This window comes from Helianthus annuus, chromosome 10 (assembly GCF_002127325.2).
Source record: "Helianthus annuus cultivar XRQ/B chromosome 10, HanXRQr2.0-SUNRISE, whole genome shotgun sequence".
NCBI lineage: Eukaryota > Viridiplantae > Streptophyta > Magnoliopsida > Asterales > Asteraceae > Helianthus > Helianthus annuus.
This window is the reverse complement of record NC_035442.2, coordinates 135,148,939-135,161,188: the sequence shown is the minus strand read 5'-3', so window position 1 is coordinate 135,161,188 and position 12,250 is coordinate 135,148,939. Positions and strand designations below refer to the sequence as shown.

Sequence of the window (12,250 nt, the reverse complement as noted above, 5' to 3'; positions counted from 1 at the left end):
CTAAACTTTCAACGTAAAACCAAATACACCCTCAAGCTTTCAACATAGGACCAAAACACCCACAAACTTTCACAATAAAACCAAAACACCCCTAAACTTTCACGGCTACATCCCCTCTTCTTTAAATAAGTTACATATTCATTTCTAACTTTTAGTAATCAAAAGCTTTGACCCTCCAATTTTCTACTTAATAACTTTGACACTTCTTTGTTTAAATTATTTTTACGACTTTACACCGCAACGTGCGATACATTATTATAATTTTTTCTCTATGCCTAACCAAGTTAATGCCTAAGTTACTTTTACGAACGTAACGTGTGTAACAAAGTAAAAAACACATAATGTTGTGTTCGGGCACCACATGTTAATGTCATCATTGTACACCGTAACCTCAATGCTTATACAGGTTACACTAAGTTAGACCGGATACGTCGAAACACGCGTTTTCATATGGTTAACGCATCACATAAAGCACCGCTAGCTATAAACAACTAAGGCGTCGCCGCCGCAACGCGCAACCTATGACAACAATCTAGTTAAATGAAGTTGGTAGCACTGTGGGGTAGTTGTGCATCGACTTAGTCTCTCGGATGACCCTAGAGAAATTACTTACACATCAGAAGATGAGTGTTCAAAATAGCAACATTGTTTGATTTATTGTCTAAAAGTCACATGCAACCTTTAAAATGAATTTTAATACAAGAGTGCATATTATTGTTTTCACACAATCCTAACAAGAAATTCAAACGTTTGGTTGGCCAAAACATATCCAAGTCGATATTAGGTTGAACTTGCCAATGCTATTAGCAAAGCAAGTCGGGTTCATAGGTTGACATGTATAACATGTTAATTTTATAACTTGATCAAAAGGCGTTTATGAAACGACTTGGGTCTTTTATGACAAAAAAATATAACTTAAAAGAGAAATGAGGATTCTAGTTTTGGACATAAAGCAAAAACTAGATAAATGGAACAGGCCGTGTTTAAGTAAACCCGCGAATACACCTATAGCGTTTGGATTCTATTTCTAATGAATTATGAATAAAAATGGAGCAACTTCAACTCAAAGGTCAAACTAAAAGTAGGAAGAGTTTTCAATGGGATTTTGTTAAATAATATATATTTTATATTTCACCTGTATATTGATTCCAAGTATCCTCATCTTCAATATCATCAGCTTCCATATCTTCTTTAACGTCTTTTTGTAACCCACCTTCCTCCTGCAATAACAAGAATTATTATTATCAAATTCCACACACATAATTTTAAAAAATATAATACATATATTAATGAGTCATACATTGTTGTCAGCAGCCTCCTGCATCTCATCTTCTTCACCTGTTGGGTCATTGTTATCGTTCTCAGAATCATCTGCCTGGGTTTGTTTGAGCCGCTCAAGTACATATTCGAAACGAGAAAGACCTGAATAATAGCAAAATAATATGTTTAGGCAAATTGGATTTTATAAAGTAGAAAAAAATGATGTTCTTCATTTCCTTTTTCCAGTTCAAATTTTTGAAATTAGCATTGTGTGATATGTAGATGTTACCCTTCGCACGAGTGTTTGGAGCGCTTTCAATCCTTAATCGATGTTGTTTATCTTCTTTTTTAAACTTTGATATTATCTGCTTGTGAGTCCGCCCCGGAAAACATTCTGTTATTATTGAGAAATCCAACCCAAATTGCTGAATAGCCTGCATTTTATAAAAAGAAACTAACAAATGCTCGACAACTTGACAACTATAGCAATGAATTATACGTTTATTGATAGTGTTATCGTTACCTCGTAGAATAGTTCTGTATCCTGTTTTGTCCATTTCATTCTCGGGGTTATTTTCATGTGAGTTCGGTAATTGTAGTAGGTAGTGTTTTGTGCAGATTCACTGCAGAACCGTAAGATTATTATTTGAGAACCCGACAGATATCTCAAAATGATTTCATGCTAAACTTCGGTACCTTTCATCTGTTGCATTGGCTCCCAATAAAGATGCTTCCTTTTTCTGCAATAAAGGATAATTTCATACAAAAAAAAATCATAATATCAGATACATCCATTTTCAAAGATGTGACATTTATCCCCTTCACTATGAACTTGCATTATAAAAAAATAAAATATAATTATGTACGGTGTACCTCGATCCGTTCCTTATGCTCTCTTAGCCTGATTAAATCTCTCAAGGGGAAATTATGCATATGCAACTCAAACTCCTCCTCGGGGATACTAAGCAATTCCGGATTTACTATAATAGCGCGATATAATTAAATACAAAGCATAATTAATTGTAAATCATCGAGCTAGGGGTCTCACTGGAAGCAGCCTCTCTATTCCTACGGGGTAGAGGTAAGGTAGTCTACATCTTACCCTCCGCAGACCCTACCTTAGCTTTGCTATTGGTGGGGTTTACTAAGTATGAAGATGATGATGAACTATACTTACCTGGTCGTTTATTTCGTTTTGTGCTGTGTGAGAATTTCTTCTTGGGCACTTCAGTTAACTCACCTGATACCTCTTTGTCCTTTTTACGCTTTCTAACGGGTTTTTTGCTCTCATCAAGAGGTTTCTTAGCCTTTGACTTTGACTTCGACTTACTTTCAATTCTATCAACTAAAGATTCATTTTCCGGTACAAAGTCATCAATACCCTCATTCTCGGCTTCGTCTATAGTTTGAAGTGCTTTACTTGCTAGCCGTCTTGATCTTTTTAAAGATCTACCAGTTTCGTTCACTGAATCCATTTGAGAAAGTTCACTCAAACTAATGGAATCTTCATTCACATGGTAATCAGAGATTGTCTCTGTTTGAAATGAAAGAGCAGGCTCGTTTTCAATGAAGTCGGTTTGAGAAGGAACTGAATGAATATTTTCCCCATGTTGAACAGGCCCTACGTCCGGATCAGAGTTGTTAGAAATCTGTTGCAGTTTACGGTTTTGTGCCTTGGGCTTGGGCTTGAATTTGCTAACCCTTGGTCCTATATTCAAAATTATCATAATAATATAACTAATATTAGAAAGCACTCAGGTGGGTTTAAAGGATCGAGCGCTTCAATACTTTCTAAGTTTGTGGAAGCATTGATATTACTGATCGATTCAGGTTCAGTGGGTCCCCCCGCTAGTTTCCCATCCATGGAAATATCAACAGTAGGCCTGTAAATGAACCGAACGAACACGAACAGAGGCATGTTTGTGTTCGTTCATTTAACTTTAACCAAACACATATTTTTGTTCATGTTCGTTTATTAAGAAAAGGGGCATGTTCGTGTTTGTTTATGTCCGTTCGTTTAAAACCTAAACAAACTAAAATGAACGTAAACGAACATAAACGAGCAAAACTTAAATGAACATAATTTAACAAACAATAAACATCACAAATGAACATAATTGAAAAAACATAAATGAACATAATTAACTAAACATAAACGAACATAAAGCAATTTTTTTATATAAATTATTAGTGATTAATTACCATAAATTCCATTGGAAAACCCATTTTTATTACTAAAAAGCCCAATTACCAATTAGTTATACTTATATAAGTAGTTAGAAAGTTCCTTTTATGTTTAATATTTTATATAAATATAACTACTTATGTATTCAAACTGAAACAAACGAACATAAACAAATATAAATAAACGAACAAACATAAACGGACGTTCACAAACATCAATGAACGAACAAAACCTGTGTTCATGTCCGTTCCTTTAGTTAAACGAACAAAAAACTGTGTTCATGAACGGACTTCCCGCCGACCAAGTTCATGAACGTATGGTTCGTTTACAGGCCTAATAATAGCTGGTGTCTCTGAGCATGGTGAGAGCTTATATTAGTAAGATAAATTAAATATATATATATATATATATATATATATATATATATAGAGAGAGAGAGAGAGAAAGTATAATGTACTTCAAGGCTTAACCTACATTAACATACATGACAAAAAATATAACGTGCGTTATTATCATAGAACATGTGTGATTATAGTCCCATGCGTGATTATGTGGTCCCATGCGTGATTATACCCCTGATCCAACGGTTACCATTGTCTCCTACGTGATCTATGATAAGGCTTTTTGTATGTTAACTAGGGGGGGCAATTCTGACCCAAATACATAAACATGGGTCATTTTGGACCCTAAATTAATTATTATGGGTTAAATTGGGCCTCCTTGCAATAATTCGCGGGTTCAATTGGGTCATTCTAAACTTGGGGAAATAAGTTAAAGGGTCAATTTGGGTTTAGAAGGAAAAGGGGACGGGTTGAACGGGTTGTGAGTAGAAAAAAGGAACGGGTTAGGGTTACTTTCTTCTCAGACTCTCAGTTCTACACTTCTACTCAGGCGACGACTTCCTCCATCTCCTCCGCCACAGACCCACATCGTCCTCCGCCACAGACCTCCGCCGTCTCCTCCGCCACAAACCCACAACGTCTCCGACGTCTCCTCCGGCACAAACCCCCACCGTCTCCGCCATCTCCTCCGGCACAAGGTTTGAAATTTTTATTTTTATTCTGAAAAAGGCTTTAATTTTGTGAAGAGAGTTTATAAAAACTTCTGAAATTTATTAGGAATGTCTTTGAAAAATGCATAAATTCTGTGTTGAATGATAATTTATTAGGTTGTATCTTTTGTATTCCTTTGTGTTGTCTTTTGGGTCAAAATCACGTGATTGAACATTTGATGATAGCAATGAACTTCATTAATTTAAAGTTTGTTTTCCCTTTTCATATGATGCTTATTTTGTTGAATATAAATATGTGTTGAAGTGTTCTGTAAATCACTACTAGCTTGCTTATGCCATAATCTGTTTTTGTCTTCTTTTTTTTTGTCAATTTCAGTAATACAGCGTGCTTTGATATGTTTACGGCTGTTGCTTATATATAAAGTTGTATTACGGTTCATTTACAATTATGGGAAAAGGCTTGTTATATACTGTAAGATTTGTTTGATTTTGAATAGAGTTGTTGATTAGAATAGTGGATTATGATTTGTTTGTTTTGATTTTTGGATGATACTGAGTTGTTGATTGGAATAGTGGATGTTGAATATGCTTTTTTCTTTTACAAAATATAGCCTGAAATTACTAAATTTGAGTATTATTTTGAAAGGTATGTCAAACAACTCGGAATTTGGACAACATAGTGTAGAAGGGGAACATGAGGATGAAGGCAATTCATATAGTTCGGGTAAACATCGTTCTTATGTTTGGGACTATTTTGACCCATTACCGGTTGCACCCAATGGGGACAAAAAAGCAAAATGCAGTGCTTGCGGACAGGTGTATGTTACGAATGCAAGCTCGGGAACATCTAACTTAAGACGACATATCCCTAAGTGTTTTGATATTGATGGGCCTGGTCCGGCGAAAAAACAAAGACGCGCCCCTTTAGATCAAGCGATGTACAGGGAGATGTTGGCGATTTCAATTATCAAACATAACTACCCTTTCAGCTATGTTGAACATGAGGAAACAAGAAAGTTGCACAAATTTCTACACGGTGATGTGAAATTCATAACAAGAAATACCGCAAAGGCGGATGTCTTAAAAATATACGAGCGAGAGAAGATGATTATTAAAGACAAGTTAGAAAAGGTAACCGGTAGGATATGCTTGACTTCTGATTTATGGAGTTCGATCACGACAGATGGATTTATGGCATTAACAGCTCATTATGTTGATGAGAACTGGAATCTAAGGAAAAAAGTGCTAAACTTTAGAGTTATACCCCCTCCACACAGTGGTTCCATTTTAGCAGAGCACTTGATCAATTTTTTAGCAGATTGGGGCATCGAGAAAAAAGTTTTTACCATCACACTAGACAATGCAAAATACAATGACATATTAGTAGATCGTTTGAAAGGTCATTTGCGTTTGAATAACGCATTAGTGTGTGATGGAGATTTTACTCATGTGCGTTGTTCAGCGCACGTGCTAAATCTTATCGTTCAAGCCGGATTGAAAGCAATTGAAGGGGCCATTGAAAAGGTTCGAGAGTCGGTGAAATATGTGAGAGCAAGTGCTGCTAGGAAGTATAAGTTTGCGGAATGCATACAAATACTTTCACTACAATGTGGGAAGCATGTTCGTCAAGATATTGTAACGAGATGGAACTCTACATATCTTATGCTTGATTGTGCATTAGCTTATCAACGGGCTTATACTCGGTTAGCCTTAGTTGATTCAGTTTTTAAAACTTCTCCGTCAGAAGAGGAATGGGCAAGGGTGGAAATAATCACACGACTTTTGAAACTTTTTTATGAAATCACTACTTTGTTTTCTGGAAGCTCCTATCCTACCTCGAACTTATATTTTCATCACGTGTGGAGAATTCAGTTGTATATTGAAGAGGAGATGTGCAATGCGGATCAAGTTATTAGTGACATGGCGAAAGACATGAAAGAAAAGTTTGATAAATATTGGAAAAATTATTCCATGATTTTGTCTTTTGCGGTTATTCTAGATCCTCGGTACAAGGTTAAGCTTGTTGAAAAGAGAATGAACTTTAATACCTTTTAAATCAAATAACCAATCACGTGTGCATAGCAATGCTTCAACATTTGATGATAGCAATGAAGTTCGATACTTACTTAACACCCGACCTCCAATACCGAAAGATGATTCGGAAGCAACAGTAGTAATCGGGATGCTCAATATATCGCGAGCCATTATAGCCAGTTTTGGATACCTTACTTGATTTTCCTTCCAATATTGTAAAACATCAAGTTCTACTTTTGTATCAACGTTTTGTTCCTCCAAATACAATGTCAACTGTGACTTTTCATTATCAGCAACTTTGAATTGGCTTTGAAATGTATCGAACCCATCCATTTCATCGAGCGTATTGCCACCAACATTTGAACTCTCGGGTATTAAAGAATCATGCATTGTCTTCGATTGAATATTATACTCTGTATCATATAGCTTATGCATACCATCCACAATACACTTCAATTTCATTTCACGCTCTTCAAATGTCATGTTAAGCTTTGAAAAACAATATTCAACAAGCTTAACCTTGTACCGAGGATCTAGAATAACCGCAAAAGACAAAATCATGGAATAATTTTTCCAATATTTATCAAACTTTTCTTTCATGTCTTTCGCCATGTCACTAATAACTTGATCCGCATTGCACATCTCCTCTTCAATATACAACTGAATTCTCCACACGTGATGAAAATATAAGTTCGAGGTAGGATAGGAGCTTCCAGAAAACAAAGTAGTGATTTCATAAAAAGGTTTCAAAAGTCGTGTGATTATTTCCACCCTTGCCCATTCCTCTTCTGACGGAGAAGTTTTAAAAACTGAATCAACTAAGGCTAACCGAGTATAAGCCCGTTGATAAGCTAATGCACAATCAAGCATAAGATATGTAGAGTTCCATCTCGTTACAATATCTTGACGAACATGCTTCCCACATTGTAGTGAAAGTATTTGTATGCATTCCGCAAACTTATACTTCCTAGCAGCACTTGCTCTCACATATTTCACCGACTCTCGAACCTTTTCAATGGCCCCTTCAATTGCTTTCAATCCGGCTTGAACGATAAGATTTAGCACGTGCGCTGAACAACGCACATGAGTAAAATCTCCATCACACACTAATGCGTTATTCAAACGCAAATGACCTTTCAAACGATCTACTAATATGTCATTGTATTTTGCATTGTCTAGTGTGATGGTAAAAACTTTTTTCTCGATGCCCCAATCTGCTAAAAAATTGATCAAGTGCTCTGCTAAAATGGAACCACTGTGTGGAGGGGGTATAACTCTAAAGTTTAGCACTTTTTTCCTTAGATTCCAGTTCTCATCAACATAATGAGCTGTTAATGCCATAAATCCATCTGTCGTGATCGAACTCCATAAATCAGAAGTCAAGCATATCCTACCGGTTACCTTTTCTAACTTGTCTTTAATAATCATCTTCTCTCGCTCGTATATTTTTAAGACATCCGCCTTTGCGGTATTTCTTGTTATGAATTTCACATCACCGTGTAGAAATTTGTGCAACTTTCTTGTTTCCTCATGTTCAACATAGCTGAAAGGGTAGTTATGTTTGATAATTGAAATCGCCAACATCTCCCTGTACATCGCTTGATCTAAAGGGGCGCGTCTTTGTTTTTTCGCCGGACCAAGCCCATCAATATCAAAACACTTAGGGATATGTCGTCTTAAGTTAGATGTTCCCGAGCTTGCATTCGTAACATACACCTGTCCGCAAGCACTGCATTTTGCTTTTTTGTCCCCATTGGGTGCAACCGGTAATGGGTCAAAATAGTCCCAAACATAAGAACGATGTTTACCCGAACTATATGAATTGCCTTCATCCTCATGTTCCCCTTCTACACTATGTTGTCCAAATTCCGAGTTGTTTGACATACCTTTCAAAATAATACTCAAATTTAGTAATTTCAGGCTATATTTTGTAAAAGAAAAAAGCATATTCAACATCCACTATTCCAATCAACAACTCAGTATCATCCAAAAATCAAAACAAACAAATCATAATCCACTATTCTAATCAACAACTCTATTCAAAATCAAACAAATCTTACAGTATATAACAAGCCTTTTCCCATAATTGTAAATGAACCGTAATACAACTTTATATATAAGCAACAGCCGTAAACATATCAAAGCACGCTGTATTACTGAAATTGACAAAAAAAAAAAGAAGACAAAAACAGATTATGGCATAAGCAAGCTAGTAGTGATTTACAGAACACTTCAACACATATTTATATTCAACAAAATAAGCATCATATGAAAAGGGAAAACAAACTTTAAATTAATGAAGTTCATTGCTATCATCAAATGTTCAATCACGTGATTTTGACCCAAAAGACAACACAAAGGAATACAAAAGATACAACCTAATAAATTATCATTCAACACAGAATTTATGCATTTTTCAAAGACATTCCTAATAAATTTCAGAAGTTTTTATAAACTCTCTTCACAAAATTAAAGCCTTTTTCAGAATAAAAATAAAAATTTCAAACCTTGTGCCGGAGGAGATGGCGGAGACGGTGGGGGTTTGTGCCGGAGGAGACGTCGGAGACGTTGTGGGTTTGTGGCGGAGGAGACGGCGGAGGTCTGTGGCGGAGGACGATGTGGGTCTGTGGCGGAGGAGATGGAGGAAGTCGTCGCCTGAGTAGAAGTGTAGAACTGAGAGTCTGAGAAGAAAGTAACCCTAACCCGTTCCTTTTTTCTACTCACAACCCGTTCAACCCGTCCCCTTTTCCTTCTAAACCCAAATTGACCCTTTAACTTATTTCCCCAAGTTTAGAATGACCCAATTGAACCCGCGAATTATTGCAAGGAGGCCCAATTTAACCCATAATAATTAATTTAGGGTCCAAAATGACCCATGTTTATGTATTTGGGTCAGAATTGCCCCCCCTAATATTAGCCTAATCCATCATAAACATCATTCTCCTCTGCTGATGCAACCTGTAAGTCAAAGATCTACTCAGTTTTGCTACCTACTTTTTTCTTATTTATTCCAGCTTCAATTTTTTGTCAAGATATGTAATGTAACTATAGTCTAGAAATAATCAAACAGATTTAAAGCACTAATTTAAGACTCATCTGATGAAAACGTCTAGTTGTGATGCAACAGTAAGCTTCAGGAAGAGGAAAAAAAAAAAAAAACTGACCCGATCCGACCCGAAACCCGTTCTGACCCGGACCCGACCCGACCCGAAACCCGTTCTGACCCGGACCCGACCCGACCCGAAACCCGTTCTGACCCGGACCCGTTTCGACCCGAACCCGTTTCGACCCGAACCAAATCAACCCTTTTTTATAATTGACCCGTTTTGACCCGAACTCGTTTTGACCCGAACCCGTTTTGACCCATGACCCGACCCGTTTGCCAGGTCTATATAATTATATATATATATATATAATGACGAGAAAAATAAATCATATATATATAGAGAGAGAGAGGAAGGTTAACGTACATTACGGGTTAACGTACATCACGTACGACAGGTAATTACGCACGTTCATTTTAAAATCACGCACGTTATAACTCAAAAATCCAAAATCATGCACGTTGAAACACAATAATCACGCATATTGAAAACATTAATCACGCATGTTATAGAACAAATCATGCACGTTGGTGTACGTGAAGTACGTTAAGCCGTAATGTACGATATACTTTTTCTATATATATATATATGTGCGTTTGTTTCGCTATATTTAACAGAATGAGTGTTACTCACGACGCCCTTAACTGACCTGTTGTTTTTATTGTAGATTTGGGAAGAAAGTCATTAGATGAACCCAGTGTAACAACTGGTTCAGTGTTCTGTGTTCAACCCTAGAGAATATTAGCCAAATGTGGTAATACGAAGCATACAGCTAACATTAGATATTTTAAGATTTACCCACCTCTTCCGGTGACTTTTCAAAGGACGACTGCAAACTATCACCGATATTTCCAATAATTTGAGTAAAATCATTTCGAGTCTGTTCCGCCGTAGAAGCAGCAACCTCAACAGACTGTGTTGAAGGGGTTGGTGTGGGCTTTGGTTCTGGTTGGGCATTAGGTTTGGACTTGGGCTTGGGTTTGCCTTTGGGTTGAAACTTTATACCGCCTTTTGCTGCAACAGAAAGTCGATAAGAAGTAATAACTACCATTAAAGCGTCAAGAAGGTGTATCGAAACATAGATAAGAGTGGGAAAGAAGAGAGATATAACGCATTTGTATACCAGTATTTGCAGCATCACTTGAAATCAGACCATCGAAATCAATATCCATGCTGAGTTCGAGTTAGTAAAAGAATATCTGTAATTTGACAGAATAATATATTACTAACCTTGGGTAAGAATCCTCGTTAACGCTTCAATTCACATCAAATATCAAACTTGTATTTCAAACAATGTGGTTATAGTTGGAGAAATAGATCAATCATTTCATCTAGGCAAAGTTTGATTTTATGGTTTATCAAATTTCATTACACCTATATGGCTATATACGGATCGTTGTCTTACAGGAAGCGCAGACAATAGCTGCTTTCCATATAAACATGCAAGATTCTCTAATTTAAAAGAACAGTTTAAAGTTTAAAAAACACATTACAGTATTGCTTGATAATCAGACTTTTATATGCTAAAGTTAAACATGACTGGACAATTAACGAAAAGTAGACCGGGCAAAACAGACGGGTCGGGTGGCATACTGGCATGCCAGGTCAGGACACGCCAAATTAAAAAAAAGGGTTACTTTGGTTCGGGTCAAAACAGTCTTTCAAAATTAAACAAAAACAATTGAAGTAGCAACTTCCTTACTAGTTCATACTACTAATGCTTTCATTGGGAATTTTTATGGAGCATTTGGTGATCGAAAAATAAGCAAAAACAATTGCTTACCATTTGAATCTAAATGTTGCAAACCCATTTACAGAAAAGAAATAAGCTGATGTTTAAACAAATTCTACACAAAAAATTAGCATAGGAATGGCAAAGAACTTTCAAATAATCAAGTTAAAATTCAACAGAACATTAAAAAGGTTCTAGTAAACAAGTTCATGTACTATCTAACATTAATAATCAAGTACAAATTCAACGAAATATTTAACAAGTTCAAGTATAAATAATTAATCAATCAAAATTAAGTATATAACAACTATTGACAAGAACTTAAAGAACGTGGTGGCAAACCTTGATTAGTTAGACTTTTAAAAAAAATTAAGAGTTAAAGGCTGTTAGTAGGTTTCAGGGGCGGAGCAACGGTTGTGGGGTGGTGGCAGGGGAGCGACGCCGGTTTTTTGGAGAAGGGGGTTTTTAGTATTTGCGTAAAAACTATATATACACTACGAGTCTACGATATATACCTATGGATTACACAACTTAAATAAATAACTTTTTTAATGGTAAACTAAAACAACCGGCCAAATGTAAACTCAGGGATAGGGCTGTAAACGAACACGAACGAGACCTTGTTCGTGTTCGTTCGTTAAGGAAATAAATGTGTTCACGAACGGTTCATGAACACTTACCGAACGAGATTTTATGTTCGTGTTCGTTAATTAAGAAAATGAGCGTGCTCACAAACGGTTCACGAACATAAGCGAACACAAATAAATTTGGCGAACGCGATGAAGGATAAAGGTGGATGGCCCAAAGAGTAGCACTAGATATTATGGAACAGAGGTAGATCATATCCGTCGATGTAAATAATGAGAAAAGAAGGGGAAATTGTGCATAAACAAGGTGAAAGTGGGTTTCCTAGTTTAATTGTC

General features: G+C 36.3%; 1 protein-coding gene across 1 annotated transcript; it reads right to left on the bottom strand.

Annotated features, from left to right (window-relative positions):
* Positions 1-986: 986 nt before the first annotated feature.
* On the bottom strand, positions 987-11,772 carry LOC110884610 (transcription factor TFIIIB component B''-like). Its single transcript, XM_022132331.2, has 11 exons — positions 11,670-11,772; positions 10,719-10,794; positions 10,398-10,609; positions 10,245-10,314; positions 2,438-2,968; positions 2,134-2,240; positions 1,957-2,000; positions 1,784-1,883; positions 1,550-1,694; positions 1,301-1,422; positions 987-1,220 (listed from the first exon to the last, which is right to left on the bottom strand). Exons 2-11 carry the CDS (start codon positions 10,765-10,767, stop codon positions 1,125-1,127), a joined length of 1,476 nt encoding a protein of 491 aa, XP_021988023.2. The 5' UTR covers positions 10,768-10,794; positions 11,670-11,772; the 3' UTR covers positions 987-1,124.
* Between the last annotated feature and the right edge of the window lie 478 nt (positions 11,773-12,250).

Bases quoted from the DNA above. Each gene is read 5' to 3' on its own strand.
- LOC110884610 (XM_022132331.2), bottom strand. From the start codon at position 10,767: ATGGATATTGATTTCGATGGTCTGATTTCAAGTGATGCTGCAAATACT. The intron at 2,241-2,437 runs GTAAGTATAGTT...GCGCTATTATAG, and splicing joins AAAACGAAATAAACGACCAG to TAAATCCGGAATTGCTTAGT. The intron at 2,001-2,133 runs GTACACCGTACA...CCTTTATTGCAG, and splicing joins AGCATAAGGAACGGATCGAG to AAAAAGGAAGCATCTTTATT.